Genomic DNA, 25,121 nt, shown 5'->3' on the forward strand with positions numbered 1-25,121 from the left:
TTTCAATGGCAGACAAGTCAGTCACTTTGGTCTTCTGGAGTTAGTTCTTCACCACCTCCAGAAGAGCAAAAGAGCAACACGCGTTTTGAATCGTTACATTTGAAGACACAGTGACGACCAACACCCAGTTTTTCCACACACTAAAACTTTCCCACAGCACAACACCACCAGGTTTCACTGTGGGGACGCTGCTCTCCCTTCATTCACCAAACATACGTCGTCTCTGTGATTAAAAAAAACTGCAGAATCTTTCTCCAGGTTGTCCTCCACATACTGTATACTGACTTAAAGGTCTCTTCTGCAGTGGAGTTTGGTTTTTTTTTGGTCTGCAACCTCATAGTCCATTCCTGTGTAGAGATCTTCTGTGTATCTCCTGCTTCGTGAACATCAACAATTCTTTTTCTCAAGTCTAAACCGAGTTTCACTTTTGGCGCAATGCTCGCTCAAAGCCTGCCGTTTATGCACAGAGAGAAGACTGCAGGCACCGGTGTCTTTAACTCTCAAAACTGTTTTTATTTATATTAACCATTTATATGCATCCACAGCAACATTCTTAATGATCCCCACATTATATATGCAGTCCATTACAAAGGAGGGTGAGAACATGATGCTAGACAACTTACAGGAAACAGAAGTAATGAAACGCAGCAAGAGGGGGTGAGGGTACATCTGACGAGGGGCTCGGGTTACATGCAGCCATGCACATTTCAATTTATACTGAAGCCTTTAGACAAAGCATCCACAGGAATGAAAAAACTAAACAAGTACAAAAAAATGAACAAAGCTAGAGAAAGTGAAGCTAAATCAAGTTTAGAAAGCAACGGGACAGAAAAAGTGTGTGCTCACTGTATTAAAAACAAAACACTAAAAAAAAAAAAAAAAAAGGTGGGTCAGCACCATCTCATGTTTTCCTTAATGTGATGCTACAATTCCAGTCCATCTTGAATACACCACCACAAACAAATCAAACCAGGCAACTCAAACTTTAAAAGGAAAACAACAAAAACAAACAACACATTTATATTACGACAATCATCAAAGTGTCCAAATATCCCCTAATAATCGACCACAGGTCTGGTTAATGTTAGCAAGAGCCGGTTTTTAGCTTGAAACCAGACCACAAGGTGCTTTGGTGCGTGGACACCCTCTCTCTGGTAGGTGGTTGTTAGGTGGTGGAGGAGGAACTCCATTAGCAGCAGCTTTACTACTTACTGCTACTGTTAACAGGAGCTCTTAGATCATAAGTGTCCCCATATGAACTGAATGAATAAAACTACACATGTAACTTGTTAAGTCTTTTTCAATGGCTATTAATGTGAGTATATTAACAAAGGTCTGTCTCAAGTGAGTGCAGTCAAATCCTCAGACCACCTGCAGATTTTTTTGCATTGCACCCCCCGGACACCTGATTCAGATGCCGGTGTAACCAATGACGACAGATGCGTCATCAGCCGAGGAGCTGCTCCCACTTGGGGGACCTCCATGGATCTCCACTCTCCTGTCCTTTCTTTCATCAGCCCTCATACTTGTTAGTCCACTTCCTCCATGTTGCCGTAGGATGGTGCTGCACACTCGCCGGAGTGGGCAAAGAGGTCAGACGGTACCTCAGGGGTCAGCGTAGGCGGTCCTTCGGCATCCAGATCTGTCCCAAATAGCGACTGGCTAGAGGCCTGCAAAATAAACCAAGCGTTCACATTAAATCACATTGGTTCAGCATTCAGAGTGTTCATGTGTGGGCATGAAACACACAAAGACCATAAACAGATGGAAATTTTATTTTCACAAAGTTTATATATTAGAAAGCAGCATTCAGGTGGAGTTATTGAGATACATTATTGCATGGAAATTAAAATAGGTTATGATCTATTCAATACACTACTTGCAATAACTCGGTAATATTATACAGAGGCATCAAAATATAGGTTATGATTATTGTTCTTTTGCAATTAACATTTTTAAATTAGGCCCAACACACACTCACACACAAAGATAACTTTATCAGTCAAGTCCATTAAATCATTAGCCAATCAGCACTTGGAGGTCGTGCCCCCTAAAATACTTCTACAGAGTTGATTTGAGGAGACAAATTAGATCAAGAACACTGTAGACAAATAAAAAAATAAAAAAATAAAAATAGAATAAAGACTTGAGAATTGCATATGTCTGAATCAAGTATACAGTCTGATGGTGATCTGAGTAAGGCAGAGCACATACAGGTCTGTGTACTCTGACCTGATACCAGAGGTTTCCCTGAGACCCAAATACACACTCACACACGATCATCACGGGATGACTGCAGAGCAAAGAACTGATCTGTGGACGGTGTGGAGTCTCAACAACACTTGCAAACAGTTAGTGGCTGTGGATGAAGTCGTCCAGCAACTTAAGCTGCTAAACGGAATTATTAATAAATAAATATATTTTAAAATTTTAAATTTAAAGAAGGCTCTACAAAAATACCTTTGCTTATAGCTTACAAGTAAGGAACAATTCATGTGTAACTGTCCTTTAGAGCTCCCAAATCATTCAGAATTTAACTCCATTTAAAGCAGTGCAATTTATAAACATTACATTCAGGGGCGGACAAACATGTATAGTTTTATTGTTCTGAATATACTTTAGTTAGCCGCAAACTGCTAAAAAATAAACAAAGACAAATTAACAGAAAGAAGTCCCCACCACCCACAAAAAACACAACCCCTTAACTTTTCAAAGCAGTTATGGCTTAGAGGTATTCAATAAACACACAATTTAAAAAAAAAAAAAAAAAAAATTTTATATATATATATATATATATATATATATATATATATATATATATATATATATATATATATATATATATATATATATATATATATAATTAGAGTGTACTACAGTACATGTAAAAGAGGACATGTTGTCTTGACAAGATCAGAAATTTTAAAAAGGCCCCGAAATTCATTTTTCTTAATTTTCAGAATACAAACTAAAAGCAGCTACACACACGGACACACACATACATATACATACAATAAGGTTTAATATTTTCTTCTTCAAGAACACATTTTCCACCCATCATACATTTCTACTGTTAAAGGACCAATGTGTAGGATTTATGGGGCTCTATAAGAATATATTAATCATTGTTTTCATTAGTGTACAAACACCTGCAAATATAAACAGATGTCTCTCAAGTCACACAGACGGGAAGACCCAAACGGTTATAATGTAGATTTGCATAGGTGCTCCAAAGAAATGGGCATTCAGTTAATTGCCATTTGGAACCTCACCACTAGATGGCCCCGAATCCTGCACGTTGATCTTTTATGAGTGTAGTGCACTGGAAACAAAAGGCGCTTTTCAGTGGGTCCTTGCTATTCTATAATGCTCCTATAAGCATCTTAAAAAGGATCCTACACAATTATCTGACTCCTGAACGCATCTAAACAGGCTCCAAAAGAGCTTTCAGGGTTTGCGCTTCAACTCCACATATACAATGTATAATTAAGGCTGTCATGGCTGATCATCTGAGAATTATTACCCAAAGTGTGACAATAAAAACTGAAACTTTCTTTAGAAATGTACAGAGCTTGAAGCCACTTTAAAACAATGCAGAGGTAATGTAGTGAGAAATCTACACCCAGTACATCATTACAGTGTGGGGGTAGCTCTCCTGCAGCTTTAAATTAGCGTCTCTCACGATGAAAGAGTCAGCAGCTGTGACTTTAACATCAGCCTGTTTAAGTCTTAATATGTGAAGTAGTGCCGAGTATTTTAAAGGGTTTAGCCACTTCAGGTATTGTGGTGCTATGTAGAACACAAATATTTTACTGGAAAAACACTAAAAACATCTCTTCTCGTTTCTACAAACAGACTTTTTTGATTTCAGGGGCGGTCCAGCACGTAAACCCAGCACTCAGCTCCAGGTGGCTTTGTAAAGAAGAGGGTAGACCAAATTGACAAACAGAGCGAGCACTGCAGTGAGCGTGCCCAGAACAAAGTATCGTACGCAGTCGTCGTCGGGATAGTCCAACATCCTCTGCCTGCGGTGCTGCTGCACCGACTGTTCGGCTCCATCTTCCTCTTCCTCGTCTCTGTTTCTCTGTGTTCGGTGTCGCCGCAGCGCAGAGAGGAACAGTCCACGGGGCCCTTCGTCGAGCCCGTCGTCTTCCTCCTCCAGTTCCCGCCATATTAGAGAGGCCTGCGATTGGCGGGAAACCTGTGTCAGCTTCTGCGAAAAGGTGCGTGTTCTAACAAATACTACGATTACACGAGAAACCTCCAAATGTGTGTACTTGCTGAGCATAGTGATTTGTACGGAGATGACACGTGTGCTCTACTGAAACTGGGACAGTGAGGAGATTGTTCTTTAAGTGGGAATCAAATTTACAGGGGCCAGAAAATAAAGGGACATCTTCAAGCTCTTCTTACTAAAAGCCCAGGTTAAGAAATGTATATTTTAACCATTTTGTTGGAAACACTGTAACATAGTATATTCTTACCAATTTAAGCAAATTTTGTGAGATTGATATGAAATTTAAGCCTGAGCCTTGAAATCTCATCTGACAGCTTCTGAAATGAAAGTAACTGAACAAAGACTGTGCAGCATTTATCCCAAAGGAACAAAGTGGAGTTTTTCACATCCGGCAGTGACATGAAGTCAGTTTTTAATAAATAATCTGTATATCATTTGCACTGTGCTCACATGGAAAGACAACTCAATGGTTCAAAGTCTCACTGATCAATACATGGCTAAAATGCTCCAGCAAAAAGGAGGACAGGAATGAAAAACAGCTTAAAAGTGAATATAAAGTCTTTAAAACACAATACTCTTCCACTAAAAACACTCACGTTATTTAGCTGTTCATTTACTTACAAGGGAATCCTTTAATATCAGAGTGCCCCCCAAGATGTATGAAAAAGGACAATAAAATGCAGATTATACATTCTCCACTTATGTCTGTGAAGGTTCTCAGTCATCCAGGTCATCGTAGTCTAAGGAGCTTGGAAAGAAAAGCGTCTGGACTTCTTTAAGTTGTGTCTTCAAGCAACCTAAAGAAGTCCAGACGCCATTCTCCACTTAATTTTATACCCATATGGATTTGGATGTCTAAGCAAGATCACTTACAATACACACTGAAATTGCTTATAATGTGTATTTCCCGCTTTTCAATTGTCCACCAGATCAACAGCAAGATTTATTAATGATAGGGAATGATATTTAAAACCCCACAAAAAACCTCAAAAGCAGTTACACTCAAGTAGTGGGAAAAAGGGAAAAGAAAAAACCCACAAAGCTAATGCCACTTGACATCTGAGCTTTGCAGAGATTAACAGTGTGTCTCATGATGGATCCATCCATTATAAACCCACTGGGCTGTTTGTCATTAACAATGTCAGAGCACAAGCTCCTCTTGTCAAGACTAATTGAACAGAAGCAGCAGTTCTCAGAGAGATTTAACACACAGGCCTGTCTCTTAACACCTGGCAAGTACTGCCAGTTCCTCATTAGTGTGACACTTATTAATATCCCAAACCCCAATGACAGATGGACTCGATACAATGTACAAAGGAATAAACATGTACAACTCCCTCATTAACCACACTGACCCAAGCTAAAATCTTCCTACAGCCCATCAACCACACTAACAGTGACAGTTCACTCACCCCCACCCAAAAAACCAGAAAAACAACAAAAACTACAGGAGCTCTAAGTTAGCTGTGGGAAAAATTTCCTGTCTTATTGTTATGGCTCTCTCACCTGGCTGGCAGTAGCTCCTGCAGCAGTGGGCGACTCTGCACCTACAGGCCTGAGGAAGCGTGGCGGCCTCTCCACTGGGGAGTTTCGGCGCCGGTAGAACAGAACATAAGCGTAACGCGTCACCACTTGACTCTCGTCCACCATTGTCGCGGTGCTGTCATCAAATAGACGCCAGCCTGAGAGTCAAGGAGGGAAGAGAGGCCGATAAGTGGTAGCAAGATGTCAGAGTGGAACTTATTGTATAACTTCCATATACATAAAAACAGATGCCACTGATCAGACTTACCAACATCACTGCGCTGGCTGTTCTTGTCACTTGGCAGGCGAGCGTAGGCAGTATAGTGGCCTCCTATCATTCCTCCATAGTGGTTGATGACCGCATACAAGTCATAGATAGGAGGCTGCTGCATCTCATCCTTCTGGCCAATACAGAACTTACTTAGATCTAGATTCCTGAAAGACGAGAGAGGCTAATGTTATAGAAACAAATACAGTATAGTATGATACAGTATTACTACTAATAATAGTCACACTTAGCTAAATAATTGACCAAATCTTTTTTTCATTAACATTCAAATGATGTGAAAATTAGGATACAAAAACATTTAGCTTGTATTGACCTGACTGGAAAGTCGACCATGTCATTGATCTTATCCCTCCAAATGAAACTCCTGAAGGAGAAGCGTTTGAGCTGAATGATCAAAACGTTGGGCAAACGCCACAGCAACAGTTGCTTGGAGGCCTCACGGTGCTGCTGGCACTTTGGACAGTACCTTAACACAGAGAGCAGAGATAAAGACCAGCTGATGAGACGAATGCACAGAATAATCGAATAAGACTTTTCACGTCAGGCCTGCACCGAATTTCATTTAAGAAGTTTCAACTATGAAGTTCACTAATGTATCTCTTAGCACAGTGTAGAGTAATAAAGTACTGGGCAAATGTTATGTCCTAATCCAATTTTACGCAGCAGACACCTGTTTACTTATGTTCACTATGATTCAGCGTTGAACTTGAACTCAGAAACTGAGAATTTTTAAAGTCTACTGGATTATTATCGTCACCATCACTACTGCAATGACTGTGGTACCTAAAGAATAATGCTGTGAAATAAACAATAAAAATACTGGTTGCCACCAGTTCTTCCCCTAGCCCAGGTATAAATTCTAGATCTTTCCCATAAAAGTTGACCTCTGAACATTGTTTAAAAACCTGAGAGCATCATTATCCAAACTCAGTTTGTTTTGTTAGTGTATGTAACTGTAGTATACTGAGTTTTTCCCTTTTGATGTATCAACATCTTTTTCTTTCTCTCTCTCATGTAATAATACACAAATAAAAGCCTCTGTTTGAATGTCTATGCAGGATCTGGAGCCCTGACACTATCCAGCTACAGACCAGGTTGTTGGTTTAAGTGTTAAGTTTAGTTCCTCTTTTTGAAGTTTGTATACAAGATGTCTCCTAGTTTAGTCGCTGCTGTCTGGGAGTGGGAAAGAGAAAGTTAAACCTGAGTTTATTGTTACACAGGCTAGACACATTTACCACTTGGTATGTTCACCAAGTTTAGAATTACATCAGACAAAGTGGAATTTGTGAATAACCTGAAAAAGAGCTACACGTCTAGAATCACAATCGATGCTACATTATTTAGAGCTCATTTCTTAAAGACTCCTACCAAGCCTCTTCAGGTGCCAGCACTTCTGGCTTGGTGAAAAGATTGAGGCACTGCTCGAGGGTGAAGTGTCCCGCTCTGGCCGTCTCACTCAGAGAACCCGGGTCTTCCTCGTACTCCAGTTCCTTGCAGCTCACCAGCACATATTCCTTTAGACGCTCGTTGTTCTTCCACACCAGCTCCAGGGTTGCATCGTCAGGTATATCTGCCAGTGCATCTTCTGCAGACGGGTTGATAGAGGAAAACATTGATGTGTGGAACTTTTTCTGTTTTATTTTTGTAACACTAAACCTCAGAAGCCTGAAAAAGTCAAAACGCATCTTATGACAGAAAAGTCTTGAAGAGGTTTTCAATTTAGCACCATATCTTGCTAAATCAACCCAATATGGCAATGAAAAGAATAAAACTAAAGAAAATCAGTTCTGTAGAAAGTGGGGTGGTACCTCTCTCATCCAGCCTTTGCTCCTTGTTGTTTGCATCCAGCAGAGCGATGTAGAACTGACTAGCATGACCTGAAGCAGATTCACACGGATGCTGATACCCTGCGACTGCAGCTGCAGAACGTTCAAGAAGTTTAAATAAGAAGGCAAGAAAAAAAAAAAAAAAAGGCAAATCACCAAAATAATGAAGAATCTGTACAATACATTTACCTTCTGGCCGCACAGCCTTCTCACAGGACGTCTCTTTTTCAGCATGAGGGTCCAGAAAGCAACAAGAAGCAGAAGAGAGTGACTCGGAGAACCCTGAATCTGTGGTCCGTGTGGTGGAGAGGGACGTCTGGGAAGAGGAGAGGGACTCCGAGTCCCCTGAGTGGATGGCTGAGGCCTGAGCATACTCTGCCTGGGATTCAGGCAGCGAAGCGTGGCTCTCCAGCTCCAAGTTACCTGCTCCTACAGTACTGCTACCACCCACAGCTTCATCCTCCAGTCCAGGACCGTCAGGGGAGCCTGCTGGCACTGGAGGGAGGTCTACTCGGGACTGTGATGTTTCAGGGGATGTTCTGCCTGACTGGAAAGGAGGCTGGAACACGTTGACTGAAAACCTGCACACAGAGAGACAGTAAAGGTTATACTAAAAGTTCACATTTTAGTATGTTCACATAATATTCATTATTAAATGCCATAAACATTAAACTCTGATTATTTTACATCAAAAAGCACAAGCGTTGACTGAAAAGACATTCAGAACTTTTTTTTTTGTCATACTCTGAGCATCAAAAATGTTTCTGGGTGTTCACAGATCCATCTGTGTAGCTGGCACAGAGAAAATACAAAGTACAGCCAGGGGGATCTGATTATTGCTCAAGTTTCCAGCATTAAGACAGTGACAGGGGAAAAAAGGAAAATAGAGAAACTAAGTTGAATGAAAATCATTTTATAAAAGTAAACTAGAATCCTTTATTAATGACTTTTTGAGCTTTAGCAGTGGAGCATGACAGAAAAGGATTTGCTAACACCTACATAAAAATCATACTTCTTTATTCCATGAGAGAATATGGAATGGGCCAGAGAGCAGCCAAGTGTTAAAAGATGAAAAGCAAATAAATAAATATTTGTAGAAAAAGAGGAAAAGTAAAGGTCAAATAGATTGAAATGAATAGAAGACTGTCAGACATGCGTACTTTACGCCACAGACATGTAGACAGACGTGTAATACAAAGAAACAATGCTGGTAGCAAACTTTGCTGCATATTTCAGCAGCATTTAATATGAACAGTTTATTAAAAATGTGATTAACAGTTACAAATGGCCCTTACATACATGAAGAATTTGTTTAGACACCATCCGCTACCTCCTTGTCTTTGTTTATACTTTTAGAATCGTCAAGTAGTTCGAGTTTTTTCTTCCATTAATCAAGTAAAACGAATTCCCAGGACCATCTCTAATTCAGACACGTCACAGCAAATTTAATATTAGTAAATCGAACACGATGACTTTGAAATAAAAGTGACTGTGTACCTGGAATAACCCTCTAGAAGCTGGACGAGCCGGGAATATGAGAGTCGAGACTCTGGGACACTGACCAGGAAAGGCAGGCCCACGTTCTCTGTGTTGGGTCGACACAGACTTTTGTGGTTGGGCCAGTGGGTTCTCTGACACACTCTGGAGAAACAAGAGCAGAAGAGTTAACATGTGAGGAAGTACAGAAATTTTATTGCTAACATATAATCTGCAGTTTTATCATTTATTTCTTATAGCATTTGATATTGTATTAAAGATGTTTATTAAAGTTAATTCCACCATGTTAACCTTTTATTACAGGTACAGCCAGAAGTATTTCATACACATTGCATGATTGTGCTCATTCAGAGTTGATGTTCAGTCTCAGTTTATTGAAGGTTTCAAGCTTTGTGAAGCGCTATGACTTCACAATCTATTGTGTAAAAGACTTAGAACATAGAAGGCCGCTACACGCTTATAATACATATAGTACATATAATCTAGGAACAGGCTTGAGCGAAGGCCTGAATGTATTCAGCTTCTTGTTGCAACCTGTGGCATTTGAGTTTACTTAGTAACAGGTGACAGAAGATGGGTCAACAGGAGGACAAGTCAACGGGTATCTCCAGGGCCTGAAATTATCACCTTATTTGGGATGTTAGAAAGAGGAACTTCTGTGTCTGACTTTAGCTCTAAAATTGTTTCATTGTCTGTACAAGATGCAAATGATGTTCTTAGAAATACAAAAATATGTTATAGAACGCAAGAGGGGGCGTCAAACCCTGATGATATATAAACCATTCTCTGTGTATTTTTGGCAGAAGACATATGCTGATGTTTTCTCTCCTGTGTGTTAATAAACTCATTGTTTGACTGCACTCTTCTGGGCCTCTGTGGTTTGTGTCACTGCTCTACATTGATTGATTTCGCAACACATGTTCATAGAAAAGTTAACCGACTGAATTAATAACATGATATGGGAGTCACTTTCTTCCAGGCAATCCCTTGGAAAGTTCTTAATCAGCTATTTACAGTTGGAAAAAACATGTTTTGGAAAACTTACTGATTGCAGTAGCCAACGCGATAGCAGCGAGTGCAACGCTTCAGTTTGTCTTCTTCAGACACCGGAGGCTTCAGGCAGGCAGCACATTTGGAGATGGGGATATTGGGGACCTGAAGTTTCTGCAGAGCAAACACAAGGCTGTTAAAATATTTGTAGTCACATATTTCACAGGTTTTCAAAATGTAAAAGCGAGATTTATACCTGCTGCACTTTGAACAATACCACTCTCTCTTTGGCCAGGTCTTTGGAAAGCACCTCAAAACAGAATAACATGTCAGAGGAGGACACTGTGTCCAGGGAGTGGGTAGGCAGGAACATTCGCTGGAAGCGGTTCTTTCCCACCTGAGATGGGGGGGAAGAGAAAAAGTGTCCTTGAGAAAGTCACCTCTAAATGTCTGCGGTATTATACGACTCTCCCTCCTTTCCACGACACTGTTAAAGGACATTTTAAAATGTCTAACCTCGGCCAGTCTGAGGTTCTCGGGTTTGACCCTCACACTTCTAGAGATAGATTCCAGGACTTCAGCAGTACTGGAGCTCTCCTTGCTTACACTCACTAAAAACTGACACATACAGATGAATATTCATTAACAGGTCACAAGAGACACCTTTGAATTTCAGCACTTAATAATTGATGCAGAACTGCAAAGCTGTTTCTTATCTTACCTTGATGGGTTTTTTATGAGGTTCCTTAGCGAAGTAGAAAACTGAGAGCACCTTTTGTTTCTGTGGCAACGGCACGGGCAGGTAGAGGAAGGGGTCAAAGGTGATAGATACCTGAAAAAGAGGACAGAGATGTCAATGTCAATAAACAGAAACCAAACATGTGTGTTTGTGGGGTGGGGGTGGGGGGTGGGGGACTGAAAAATTGTGTTATTGTGTTACCTTAGAGCATGTGGGACACACCAGTTTGGACTTGAACTGACCCTGAAACAGATCTACTATAAAGGAGTCATTCCGCATCTTGTGCCTCTGCCATGCTTCTTCTGCCACCACCTGCACCAACAACAAAAAAACAAAACAAAACATCAGGTCAAGGTTTGACAAAATTCTAGCAGGAAACAGTTACCATTTAATCTCATCACATTAGCCAAAGAAAAACACTAACTTCGTCTAGCCGCCCGTCAGAGTCGACCGTTTCTGTGTAAGGTTTGTTCTGGATGCGGTTCAAGTCCTCGTGGAGTCCGTCCAGCAGGAATGCCATGAACTCCTGGGCATCGTGCTGGGCGTAACCAGTAAACTGACTTGCTTTACTTGCCACAATTGCCTGTGTGTTTGCAAACAGATGGAGAAAATGAAGGCAGATTGAAAACTTCCAGAGAAAAATTGCTGTAGAAGAGGAGAAGATCTCAGGAAAATCTCAGGGTGCCGCTTTTGTACCTTGAGTTTTGAGGGCTGGAAGGCGTGGTGCGTTCCTTTCCAAAGAGCCCTGAGCAGCACAGCAAAGCTGATGGCTAGCCTGCCTCCTGTTCCCAGTGGATTAGTGCAGTTGATTTCTGCCTCAAAGGCTCGGTCTGTGGGGAAACAGAAAATACAGGAATGCAAAAAGATAATATTTTCTATCAACCTTTGGCGAATTACATTGTTTCCAAGGAACTAGGTGACCCAGATTTTCAGTGCTCTAAATGCTTCAAGTCCACAAACTTCTGCAGTTGTAGCTAATGGAGATAAATCCTGTGGAAGTTCCTGAGCACTCATTAAGCCTGCCCCTGTGGGCCATGACGTTGTACCAAAGCCATAATAAAACATAGCCTGTTTTACTTTTCAACACAAAAACCCAACAACACGGTGCTCTTCTTGGCAACAGCATTAAAGATGAAGTAAATTATCCCTTTGGGTGTGCATTAGAGCAGCATTTATTAAAACAGTGCTGAATTATAAATGTATTCCTGTATTATTTTTAAGAGGTAAAAAGAGTAAATCCATTATTTACCATGAAAGTAATCCCTGAGTTCTCTGGTGTTGGACAGGGACTGAATGACGCTGTTCATGAAGCAGGTGTTTCCGAGGTTGACCAACCCTGTAAAACCAGGCAAGCACACCTTCTTCTCTTCCTCTTCCTCATGGCGCTCGCTGCTGGCCGGAGGTGCGTGGGTCATGGGCTGCACCATGCAGGTAGGCTTAGGCTGGGAAACACACACTGTCATTTACTCTAGTTGTATATGTTTGTATTTGTACTTTTATTAGCCTCACTTAATAACTATTCACTCATCCAGACTCTATGGTGTCACCTCTGCTGCTGTCAGCTCTTATGACACACGTGGACCAAATGATAATAAAACCACTAGAAGTAAAAACAATATAACAATAGTAGTACGGTACACAGTTTCAAGTCTATATGGGTATTCATTAATCCATTCACCATGGTAACAGTAGGCTCTGGCTTGGTAATAGCAACGTGCTCAGAGACTGTGCGTGGAGCCACAGAGTCCAAACCCCCATCTTCCACTCTGGTTGGGGCCTTGGGTTTTTCTTCCCCAACCCGCGGAGGCTCCTCCTTGGCTGGGAGGTTGTGCTGACTGCTGCCTGGCTGGCTCTTCTCCATGCAGGCAGGGCTGGAGGGCACAGCGACCTTAGCGCCACCCACTGCACCTTAAACAGAGGACAATAGAGGTTGTGGTTAGAAAATGAAGCTCATCAGCAAGAGATGTGACAGGAATAATAAATATAGTTTTGCAGCAATATTCATTTACATGCCACGTTACAGAGGTCAAATTCCTGTACCTGAAAAACCCACATGCATTTGTCTCAACCACAAACAGTAAAGAAAAAACACTAACAAAAGACAACAAACTGCCCTAAATTCAAGCAATAAGTGCTGGTCATCTTTATTGTGGAACTTCTCTGGATTATCATGTCCAAAAATCCTGCAGAACAAAACCAAAGACTTTATCTAATGTTGACAAGTAGAAGCCTGGCAGCAGACCTTGTGTGGCTTGGGCCTCCAGGCCCCCCCAGCGTTGGCTGTGCCTCTTCTTCAGAGTGATGTCCAGACGGGAGGGAGTGAAGGCGTAGCTGCACAACTCAGGCTGGATCAGATTCCTGAATCACAGGAAGGAGAGTACACAGGTCAGATTGTAAAGGCAAAAAGAAGTTCAGGGAGGTGAGTGATCTACGAGAATGTCATCAGTGCAACATTCCCACTTTGTTATTCATCACGTAATGTCTGGAAGACATTTATAACATTCCAGATATTAAACATATTTATGTTGTCCGCACCACTTCCATTTGTGCCGAGTGCTTAAACCCGTAAAAAGAAACCACAGATAAGGAAGTTTGATTCCACAAGTTTCCTTAAATGTGGTGACAGGTTCTACCTTATAAGTTTGATGTCTTTGCCCTGATTTAACCCTAGTGATTTAGCACTCTTGTTTCTTCATGGCTAATTAGGCTGTTCCAATTAGTTAGATACTGATGAAGCTAGCCGTGATTCCTGGAACAGCTCAGTATATCTGTACAGTTAGCCCACACATCTACACAGAAAAACATTCCGGTGTTGCGCTCTTCACCTGCTCATTTTAAGATTCTGGTTTCTAAGCAAGAACAAGCAAACTCCAACAGTACCTGAGTTTGACTTGCCACTTGAAGACTGTGTTCGGTCCACAATCTGAATGAAGCCGCAGAAAGCTGACATCACTGTAAAGGAAAGCCAAAGGAAGGTCAATCACTCGCTGCTCTTTCGAGACTGGCCAAAAGGAAGCCACATGCTTTATTAGTAGATATTCATGGTCATAACCTTGTCTGGAAGATGAGGGTGAAGTCCTGTTCCCTGAAGATGACTCTGGCTGTATCCCTGCAGATCCCCTTCAGGTAAACATTGACCACCATCAAGTCTGTGCCCTTCTCATATGAATCATTCTTCACATACTGCAGGTTTACCATGGGCTCTGGGGCTGTGGGAAGTTTGGACAAAGTATTAACAAAAAGAAGTTATTTGAGGTGGTTTGTGCATCTGAATAGCATGCCTAATATGATCCCAGGAAAGGTGTTTAAGGTGTGCGGGACAGGTCCTGGTTGAGAGCCAAGGTTATCTCACAGCTGGCTTGGAACCAAAGATTTTAAATGTTTTCAGCATTTATATGTTGCAGTTGTGATCTTTGGTCATAAACCAGTTTCAAGAAGAAGAAAAGTTAGTGAGACTAAAAGAGAATTTTGGAAGGTGCCAAATTTTGGAATTTACTATTTTCACCTTCAATTATACGCTAAATAAATAAATAAATAAATAAATATTACACAAAGTCAGTCAAACTGGGGGGGGAATCAACCTATGAAATGATCTCACCTGCTTTTGTGCAAAAACAACAAGTGCACCGTAGAGGCAACAACCGAACCTAAGAAAGTGAATGGTTTTACAGGTATACCACTGCTCTCTTACTCCAGCTGACTGATTTTTCCTCTACCTCTACTTTTTGCCACTGTCTTTGCACTGCACTGGTAGCATGACACAGTACATGTTGCATGGATAGTCCAGCTTCCCCAGATTAGCACATTGGTGCTGTTATGATAGTGTTCTCCAAGCCTCCCAGCACTGTCTTAAGAATGGATGAGACTCCAAGAGATGATCCATTACTCAAGGACAGCTGGACAGGGTTGTACACATTTCTAACCAAACTGTCAAAACAGACACTATGAGTGTGGCATGAGGGTCTTTAGTGGGACTTGTGCTAACGGAGAACCCTGGCTTGTCAACCAATATGAATGCACTACAGGTACTATGACCTGTCGCTGGTGACAAGGTTACTAGCAAAAAGCAAAGCTAGAGAAAAATCAGCAAATAGGGGACGAGGAAAGAGCAATGGTTTGGCTTCCACATGCAAAAACATTCCCCTTTTTGGAGTGGTCCTCTTGTTGCCTTTCCAGTGCATCTGCTCTCCTTTTGTTTGCACCAAAGCAGGTGAAATGGATTCCCAATGGTTTACACCTCCTCACTGAGCAAACCGATGTCCCCGAAATTGACTGATTGTGTGTTAAACTGTTCCCTTAACCTTTTTCAGAAGCACATTTAAGCACCATATACAACTAACCATCCAGTTGCTTCATTTCCAGTAGCGGCTCCTCCTTCGACTGGTCCCGCTTCTCCTCATCGTCACAGCTGCTCTTCGTTTGGGCAACACCTGGGGGCTGGCTTTGCTTGGCTGGCATTCCCATCGCCTCTACTGGTACCACTTCCATATCTCCAAGCTGCTGACAAATCAGAGGATCCTGCTCTGATTCCTGCTCAACAGGTTTTCCAGCTGGCTCAGAGTCTGTTCTGTCTCCCAGCCTTTGGGGAGAAGTCGAATTCATTTCCTTGTTGAAGGCGACAGGTTTAACACAGTCACTGGTGCTAACAGGAGCTGCTGGCTGGCTCACACTGACATGTGTTGTTGCACCAGACTGGTCTGATGACTGGTTTTGTTTCTCAGCCAACTGAAAAAATACAAATAAATTAATACATTTAAAAAAAACAAAAACAAAACAGGAGACATTTTAAAAATGAAAGAGCAACGTTCACTCCCAAAGTCCCCATAGGAAAAGGAGACTAAATGAATATCTATGAGCTACAGATTTTTCACATTTGAGAGGGTATACACAGCACCCTCTAGTCCTCTTATTACAGCAGTGACCAAAAACAAAGGATGCCATATACAGCTGATTATCCAGTGAGATCTAAAGTATCTGCAAAGTTACTTTTGTGACCTTAGCTGTATGAAAACACGCCAATACACATGAGCAGACAGTCCTCTCATGTCTCACTTACTGCTCTTTATCTGGCAGGCTGTTGTCTGGTGACAGGTTTAGATGGCATCTGTTAGTATGTTGTGTAAAAATATTTCATAAAATTACAAATCTCTCCCAAGCTCCAGGGACACTTGGAAAAGGGGAGCCCACACATGGCAGATGGTGTTACTGGCTGTAATCGAATTAAATCCTAGTACTGGGTGATGTGTGGAAATAATCTGCAATTTTAGTCTTTAAATGAGTCAGAGTTGGGAAATTATTTAAATTAAAAAAAAAAAAAAATGTTTAATCATTTTAAATATTATTAAATATGGAAATATATTATTTCTATTTATTGGGTTCTGCATGATTTTGGGCTCATTCAGAATACGTCACATCCGCCTGACAGCTGTGTGTGACTATAAACACAATAAAAGAAAACAGCAATACTGTTGCTGGGGTAGCTAAGTGGCTGTGTAAAATAGAGATAGTACAATACAGACAGCTCTTTACCGTTGTGTGTTCACACTGTTTTGGTGTTTGTGAATTTTTTATTTCCCTGCCAGAGGAATCAAGTTTTTCTAACAGTTGGCAGGTTTCTTGCTTACAGGACAGTTAACAGCTCAGCTTACTGGAGTAAGTCAACTGTATCCAGTTATTTAAGGGCATGTAAAGAAACTGAATTATAAATCACAATATTATAGCTAATCTCACCTGAGTTCTGTTGGTAAGGGTGGAAGCAGCTGCTTCTGCTCCCTGTTTCTGTCCGCTGCCACGAGTCTCAGATCTGTTGTCTCCACTTTTCCGTTCCGTCTGTGGGCTCCGACCAGCGGGCAGGTGGGCACAGGTGGATTTCCCGTTAGCTGCTGTAGACATCACAGATGGCAGGTCGGCTGATGCAGCGTCCTTAGAGGTCTTAGGCAGCCGTACAACTGTGCGTTTGGCACTAGGTTCCTGATGCGGTTGCTCTGCTTTCGTGACGGTAACAGGCTTGCTGCTGGTGGTGGAGCCATCTCCAGCTGTGCTTTTAACACCTGCAGAGTCCGTAGTGGCCTTTTCACCCGTCAGTTTAGTTTTCAGGCTGCGTTTGACACATGATTTGCTAACACCGCGTCTTGACTCGCTGTGTGCAGGTGACGAGGGAGGCTGGGGCTGGAGATGTGGAGTTTTCTCTGATGACTCCAAGGCAACGGGCTTCATGTCTGGTTTGGTCTCTATGGATACTGCCTCCTTCTTTTTATTTGACTAAAGCAGAGGAGAGGAGCCAGAAGAAAAACACAGGGCTTACTTAAAGCTTCAATGTGCAAGACTCTCCTTCAAAGATTAAATAACAGTCACGTCTGGGCAAAATGTTTTTCTAAACGTGGTGCAGAACCCTTATAACAAGTACAGTGTGTTGCTTGCAGGCTAGCATACTTACCTCAGTTTAATTTAATATTCTTTTAAACTTGTTTTGAATGAGCGATGAACAATTTTATGCGACTCACCTTTAGAGAAGGCCAGATGTGGAAAGGAATCTTTTTGTGCATGATGAGATGGAGGAAGCCTCCCTTTTCCTTATACTGGACTTTGCTACATGAGGCCTCGATTTCCTCCTGCAGCTGGCAGCTCCATTGCCGTCCATCTGAAGAATGAGAATGCACCGATTTTAATAGACCACAGCTCTACCTACAGTATCATTTCAAATAGAATAACTGCAATAAATCCAAGATATAAACCAAAGGATTAAGTTTAAAGTCCAAATTCCAGAGTTTGAAGGCTAAACTGTACAGCTATGTACTTTTGTAGTTTTATATTTTATGACTGACCCAGCTTCTATTTTGATCTCCACTTTTATACTTTGCTGTGAATTACCTGGGAAATCCACATTGCAGTGTGTGTCTGTGAAGGTGGTGTTTATGTCCTCTATCCTCTGCACCCCCTCGCCACAGCGCAGCCTGACAGTCACTTCGTTGACATTCTGCTTCCAGTCCACAAACACATCTTGAAAAAACAAAGAAGCAGGCATATGAGTTTTAAAGATGAGCAGGAACTTGAAAATTATTCCACCCTGATCACTCAGCCTCCAGCCTGAGCCACAGTGACCCTGTTAAAACGTAAAAACTAAAAAAAAATCCTCTGGTTAAAAAGGAAATTTTAAAGTAAAAACCAATGAAGAGCACAGCATCAGTACAATGAACCCAAAGGAAAACACACTGAATGCACATGCTCACGCATTCACACAGACCACTGCGCTCATATGCTCAACTGGGTCAGTCTAGAGCACTCACGGACAGACCGAGGCAGACAGAAGGCAGTGAACTCAGCAATTACAAATGGGACATCTAAAATTATCCACCCCACACAGACTGTATTCCAAGTAAACAATTGCAAGAAGGAAAATCATCAAGTCATTTGCATGCTACCGAGCCACTTCTTCAAATGTAGACTCAACACACTAACGTGGACAAAAAGAAAGAAACAAGAAGACGTGTACCACAAGGCTCATAGCACCCAGCCTTCAAGCCTCAACTTTCCCACACTCATTTCCTCATCCAATCTCTCCCCAACTGAATCACTCCAAAAAGGTCACAAGGAACACTCAATCCCCTTCAGCTGGTGACAGTCAGATTACCAGTGTAGCTGTGCCACTCAAATGACAGGAATAAACTTGTTGACATTTGTGACAAATTGTTTGTTTTTTTTAAACACTTAACATGTGTGTTTAAGTGTATTTTTTTGTGAATTCTCAGTATAATTAAAATTACACTACTGCAACAGTGGACTGTTACAGCCAGAATATGAAAGGAGCAGACATGCAATCAAAGATTCTTGAACAGAAATCAATTGGAGAGCTCTCATTTGTTAAGAGCCCATAGTTGTCCTGCTCAAGCTAACAAGAGCCAATCACTATCTGAAAAAGTAAAGATATTAGCCAATCATGTTGTTGCAGTGTTGTTTGTGAAGTCCAATTGTGGGCTTAGTAAAATTGTAGATAACAGTACTTTGGCTTTTTCTTGGCTTAAAGTAACCATATTGTCAAATAGTACGGAACTTATTAAGCACTCTGATTGGATGAGAGGAGACGCCGATTATGCTAGCACCGAGTATTGTGTGGAGGTTCTGAAACTTTGCTCGTGTGTAGAATTTTATTTTTTATTTTTTGCAGTATGTCATCATATTTGACTTGTACACATTAACACACATAATACTCTCAAAGTGAAGTTTAGATTTTCTTCCCAATTTATTTTTCCCCAAAACATTTCAAAGATGGCTGCCAAGCAGCAAGAGTTTCTTTTAGAAAGATCTACAAAACTAGCAACTGGAAAAAAAATAACTTCTCAAAATCTATTTTTAATAAAGTAGCTTTTGGTTTAAGGTAAACTCATTTTGACTGTCACTACGGTTAGATCAACTACCAGCATGAATGTTGTGAACATTAAATTACATTTAATTTAAAGTGAGTCAACCAATTCAACTTAAATAGCATTTCACACTGTAATACTATTAATGAATAAAAAATGAAATGATTTAATTTGCTGTTTCCAAATACATTTTGCTTTGCATCACTGAACAGAGTTGGTGATTGCGGGTTTTGAATAATATCAAAAAATTACTGGTGCCTTTTCATGAAAAGCCTACAGCTGGTTGAGTATCTGGCAGTATCTCAGCTAGAATAACATCCCTTCACTATGAAGAAGAGGACCAGCAAGACAAATGTTCTCACATTCAGTCTCATGAGAAACCAAACAGAGCCAGAGTAGAGCTCATCTATTAACACTACAAACAGCCGCACTGACCTGAACACAGTCTAGTCTGATGAGACCCACTAAGATAACTTGCAAACAATACTTCCAGCACGACCAAGTATATATAATCAAAGCACTGATTACAGGCATGAGCTGTGCTCTACATGATCAGGTAAATGCTGTATCACTACGTTCACATCAACATGAGATCCAATATCACCTTTAAAAGCTGTTATTAGTATCAAATTATGCAGGCTTAAAACAACAACAACAACATATCGAAATGTGTGACAATATGGTAGTCACACATGCTGAAGATCAGAACACGATGGACACCAAATCAGAGACGAACAGAGTAAATGCAATTGGCAATTGGAATAGGTGCTAAAAACGGGACAATCTTCTACTATGTTCCTTCCCCCTACTGGCCAAAAAGCTGTTACTGCTGGACTAAAGTGGTTATTGAATAGAAAATAAGCACTACAGTAATAGAGCTGTAATTGTTGCAGATTACAGCTCTATTACTGTGGTGCTTATTTTAGTTGCTAGGGAGGTATCTATGCTTTGAGTCCAAATCCACGAGTACAAATACAGAAAACAAGTAAAACAAAAGGCAGGCGAATCTCACGTGTATAGTTTACAGGTATTGCCAAAGACTATAGACTTTGGAAAGAAAAAGCACTGTGAATCAATAGCTTATTTGATCAAGGGCTTATGGAAAATGTGAGAAGCTTTGCATTAGCATTTCAACCTTCAGGGACAAAATCACTCACAACTGTAACAGAGTTAAGTGATTAATACTGCTCGATCAAGACAAATAAATGATGGAGGAAAAGGAAAAAAGAAAAGGAGAAACATCAAGAAGAAAGAAACCACAAACCTAATTTACAAATCTGTGCAAAGATTATGTGGACTCAAATAAATCCTTCAGTGGTCAGACAAGAAAACTACAGCTGCTTTTGTTTTAACCTTTAAACTGGAAAAGTATTCCATTATGTTATTCCAGAAAGCATAAAACGTTTTCTTCATCTTTTAACACATTATATTCAGTATCTACTAGAAGAAGATGGTGAGTCTCAGACTGTTACATTGTCATTGCTTCTGTGAGGCTCTTTATAATCAAAACTATCCATCCTCTGCACATGTCCAAACCACCTCAGCCTTGTCTCTAAGGCTACGTTCACACTGCAGGTCTTAATGCTCAATTCCGATTTTTTGATCAAATCCGATTTTTTTGTCTCCTCGTTCACACTACAAATAAAATGCGACAGCAAACGCGCTCTAGTGTGAACGCTCAAAGCGGCCCGCATGCGCAAAAGAAGATGTCACACACAACGCGCTCTGTTTAGACCAAGAACAAACAGTATTGTTTGACTGATGGCCGTTAATATAAAGACTTCGGACTTTACGTTTCCCAATTTTTGCTTTAAGTTATTTTGTTATTTACATAATAATGTAAATAACCTAATAATGATCCTTATTGCTGTTTAAGAGAGGAGCGGTGCTTCAAAGGATAGCTGCAGATTTCTGTCAGAATCTGCAGATTATACAGTACAAATAAAATGTTTACGTTGTCTTCCCAACAGTTTCACTGACATCTACACTGGATGGCTAGGAAGCGTTCGCGATGTCTTCTCGGGCGCTGATAATTGGCTTCAGTCTTGTGTCGGTGACGTAAAAGGCGGATTTAATGCGACTTGACCGTTCAAACAGCAGTCGCTTTCTAAAGCATCGGATATGTATCGGATTCAGTACCACATACGAAAGTGACCCAGATCGGATTTGAAAATATCGGATTTGCGCCGTTCACACTGTCATAGCATGATCGGATATGGGTCGCATAGGGTCAAAAAAAAATCGGATTTGATGCGCTTTCGCCTGCAGTGTGAACGTAGCCTAAAACACTGAACTTGAGCTCTCCCTCTGATGTACTCATTCCTAATCTTGCCCATCCTGTTCTCTCTCAAAGAAAATCCAAAGACTGTCAACTCTGCCACCTCCAATTCTGCCTTGTATCACTTTGTTAGTACTACCACCTCCAAACTATACATCATAGCAGGTCTCACTACTATTTTATTAATCTACTCTTTCACATTCCTTCTGTCACAAATCAACCCTGACACTCATCTCCAACCACTCCATTTAACCCGTTCCGTCTTCTTCAACTCTCTTGTGCAAATTATTCCACTACACAGAAAAAAGTTTAGTACTGCAAAATAAATAAAATGATGACAAACTAAAAGCTGGGCATTTACATTTACACATACGTGTGCTACCAAATTCATATAATGTAGTTGTAGTTAATATTTTATTGCTGTTATTACTGTTTTATCCGATAAAGAAGTTGCAAAGGGATAAATGCCTCAACAATATCCTAAGGACTCTAACTCCACTGCCTTGGCCTGCACCTGGTGAGTGTAGGTGGCAGGTGATTTAAGGGGGTTCTTGGAACAGCCCTTTGAGTTTGATTTAAGGACACAAACTAGGGCCAAGCAACAAATTGTATATTTATCTCAGCTACAATTGTACTATTCATTAATTATAAAAAATAAAATAATGAGCATAAAACAATTTCTTTGTTATGTTTCTGTTTGCTATGAAGATTTTGTCTTGCTCTCTGTTATAAAATCAGCACACCTCTTTCAACTACAGCCATGCACTTTGGTCTGTCTGCTTCATCTAAAGGTAAATCTAGATCACTAGTGTGTTTCTGCCTTTAGTGCATATGGTGAAGGAGGACATGCAGAGAACTGGTGTGGCAGAGGAGAATGTTAGGACAGGATGAGATGGAGGCAAAATAATCTGCTGTGGTGGATCAGCTAAAGGAACCAGAAGAAAGAAGATGACGATTACTGATTGGCTGCAGATGCTTTTGTCTCTAGATCACTGAGGGTCTCTCACCCAGAGGACTTTGTTGACATAATAAAAATGTGCTTTTTAATGTGCATCTAGAATGAAGTGAAATAATTACTGACAAAAATAACTGATCACAGCAAACAAATGAACCAGTTCTCCACAGGCTGTGGTTTGAGTAACCCTCCGGCTTACAGTGAATCTCTCACAAAGCAGAACAGGGACCACAATCACCGTCACTAGCTAAAGTTCAAGATGGTGGAATTTGAGTCACCAGGAGGATGACAAACTCCATGGAAAAGCAGCTGAATGACACCAAAGCAACACAAGTGGCCTAACCAGCTTTCATGTAGGGAAAAATAAAATACCAGGGACACGCTACAGGGGATGAGGCTACATGGTTACCTTTCAAAACAAAACATTTACCCACATTTTAAGAGTAGACATCCACAAAAAATAAAATAATGTAAAAATGCGTGTAGCTGGGACACTTTTTGTAATTCTTACCTTTCTTGACTTCTGCAATAACCCCATCCACGGCTGCAGCAGCTGCTGCCGCCGCTCTCTTGGCCTCTCTGCTTTCCTGGTTGGCCCTGTCCTTCTGCTTCTTCTTACTCGTACTGGAGGGCAAGTCTGAGCCGTTTTCTCTGCTACTGCCTCCTCTCTGCTGAGCTCCACCACGGTGGCCCACCGCCTCACTCCCGGCCACACCACTACTGCCGCTGCTGGCCATCTTCAGGCACTTGGCACTGACAGGCCGCCCGTCGCCAGAGTCACTACCACTGCTGGGGTCTGGATCTGAGGTGTGCCTCTTCCTGCCTGGCCCGGCTATCTTGGCGATGATGCTGGTCTGAACTCTCCCAGAACAGAATCAGGAAGACTAGTGAGGGATGGGGACCTAAAGCATAGACAATTCACTGTCAGTTATCATGATGTGCAATTTACAAGATGTAACAGAATATCAAACAGCTATGGGACTTGAGTAGGACACACACACCAGCAAACGCATGCACACATCCAGAGACAGGGACCTGCTGTAGAGCAGGTGTCAGATAACAGCAATGCTGAAAAAGAACATGACTATTGTGCCTTACAACAAAAAGCATATGGCTGAGCATAACATCGACTGAACCAGTCGGACATTGAGCTTTGCTCCGTTTCCTTAGCATAGCAACCGCAAGTTGCTAGCCCACAGTAAAATGACAAACAAAGGACAACAGATAAATCAGCCATTTTAGTTAGCGTTCAGTACAAACCATTTACTAAATAGCCGACCGCTGTTTATTAATCCGTATTGCTGAGCTTCCCCTTATCAAGCTAGTTAGCTTACTTACTGTAAGTTAGCCAATAACCAGCAGACTATATAGGTTCGTTTATTTTAAGGCACACGTGTTCGTGGCTGTCATGTGCCTGTAAATAATGAAGCATGCACATAGGTCTCCACGAGGCTTCAAACTAACCTTATATTCTCAAAGTCATGCTTTGGCAACTCTCTTTAAAAAACCTGCTAACCTTCAGAAGAGTAACATAATACCGTAACCCTGATGTACCTGGTCTACACTGCGAAATGTAACAATTGTTTATGTACATACCGTATCTAATTTCGCTGCTTTGACTTCTCGGGGCAGTAGTAAACAGTGGCATTACTTTCGCATACCGCCAGTAATGTTTTAATGGCTGTAGTTTATCTCCATTACCGTGTGCCCCAGCGGAGCGCCGGGCAGGTCGTCTAATCAAGCGCTGCTACAGAGCTCCAAGCAGCTAAAGTCATTAGCCTCACGCTAGCGGTAGCTCAAACCAAACGGGTTGGTACGGCTATTCAATTTAAACAAATAAGACAAGACATCTCGTGACACCTGACGAACATTAGCAGTTAAAACACTACATTCATATTAACGTAACAACATGACACTTACGGGGATTTATTATGATGCTAATTCCGTTTTAACACACAATAGCGAGCGACTTCTTTTCGTTGCCCGGCTGCTAAAGCTCCCTTCTCGGCCGCAGGCCGCTATGCTCCTACCCGAACTCGAAACCCCGTAGTCCACGGTGTTTCTAGAATCTTCTTTCCTTTAACCAGGGCCCATTTCTTCACATTTCAATTGCGAAGAAAATCAAACAAAATACAACAGCAGAAATCCTGCTCAATCCATTGGTTTCATCCGGCCTCTGCGGGGCGAGTCCTACTTTGTTTGGAGGAAATTACAGCGCTGACCGGCCAAACCTGAAACGATTGCACGGTCACTTCCTGGCTGACATGCTCACGTGATCTCTCTCTCTTTCTCTCTCGCTCTGTAACAATCTGCATTAGATTAAATTTCTCGATTTTTGATTATTATATACCACATTTATTATATTGTTCCGATGTCTAAAAAAATGTTCGAGACACTGAAAACCTTCCGAGTCATCTAAGGAGCAT

The 25,121-nt window shown here is 41.3% G+C and overlaps 1 protein-coding gene across 5 annotated transcripts; it reads right to left on the minus strand.

Annotated features, from left to right (window-relative positions):
• Nucleotides 1–505: 505 nt before the first annotated feature.
• Nucleotides 506–24,927, minus strand: usp19 (ubiquitin specific peptidase 19). Of its 5 annotated transcripts, none has more exons than XM_085344229.1 (26): nucleotides 24,616–24,927; nucleotides 23,207–23,597; nucleotides 17,973–18,101; nucleotides 17,606–17,742; nucleotides 16,833–17,363; nucleotides 15,443–15,827; nucleotides 14,155–14,311; nucleotides 13,983–14,054; nucleotides 13,345–13,460; nucleotides 12,781–13,004; nucleotides 12,352–12,544; nucleotides 11,799–11,932; nucleotides 11,527–11,685; nucleotides 11,304–11,414; nucleotides 11,085–11,195; nucleotides 10,880–10,981; nucleotides 10,620–10,760; nucleotides 10,419–10,537; nucleotides 9,374–9,517; nucleotides 8,066–8,457; nucleotides 7,859–7,969; nucleotides 7,419–7,635; nucleotides 6,364–6,516; nucleotides 6,030–6,196; nucleotides 5,744–5,919; nucleotides 506–1,670 (listed from the first exon to the last, which is right to left on the minus strand). In XM_085344229.1, exons 2-26 carry the CDS (start codon nucleotides 23,430–23,432, stop codon nucleotides 1,530–1,532), a joined length of 4,548 nt encoding a protein of 1,515 aa, XP_085200355.1. In that variant the 5' UTR covers nucleotides 23,433–23,597; nucleotides 24,616–24,927; the 3' UTR covers nucleotides 506–1,529. The 5 variants fall into 5 exon arrangements, with proteins under 5 accessions (XP_085200355.1, XP_085200354.1, XP_085200352.1 ...); XM_085344228.1 differs by having other exon boundaries at nucleotides 12,781–13,010; XM_085344226.1 differs by lacking the exon at nucleotides 506–1,670 and adding an exon at nucleotides 3,072–4,183 and having other exon boundaries at nucleotides 12,781–13,010; nucleotides 24,726–24,927.
• Between the last annotated feature and the right edge of the window lie 194 nt (nucleotides 24,928–25,121).

The sequence above is a fragment of the Diplotaxodon limnothrissa genome, linkage group LG20 (assembly GCF_057381915.1).
Source record: "Diplotaxodon limnothrissa isolate DT_005_m linkage group LG20, D_limnothrissa_male_GT1.1, whole genome shotgun sequence".
Lineage (NCBI taxonomy): Eukaryota > Metazoa > Chordata > Actinopteri > Cichliformes > Cichlidae > Diplotaxodon > Diplotaxodon limnothrissa.

Excerpts from the sequence above, each read along its gene's own strand:
- usp19 (XM_085344226.1), bottom strand. The coding sequence starts at position 23,432 with ATGGCCAGCAGCGGCAGTAGTGGTGTGGCCGGGAGTGAGGCGGTGGGC. Across the intron at positions 11,415-11,526 it reads CTGACGGGCGGCTAGACGAA|GTGGTGGCAGAAGAAGCATG; the intron begins GTTAGTGTTTTT and ends TTGTTGGTGCAG. Across the intron at positions 10,982-11,084 it reads CTCATAAAAAACCCATCAAG|TTTTTAGTGAGTGTAAGCAA; the intron begins GTAAGATAAGAA and ends TGTATGTGTCAG.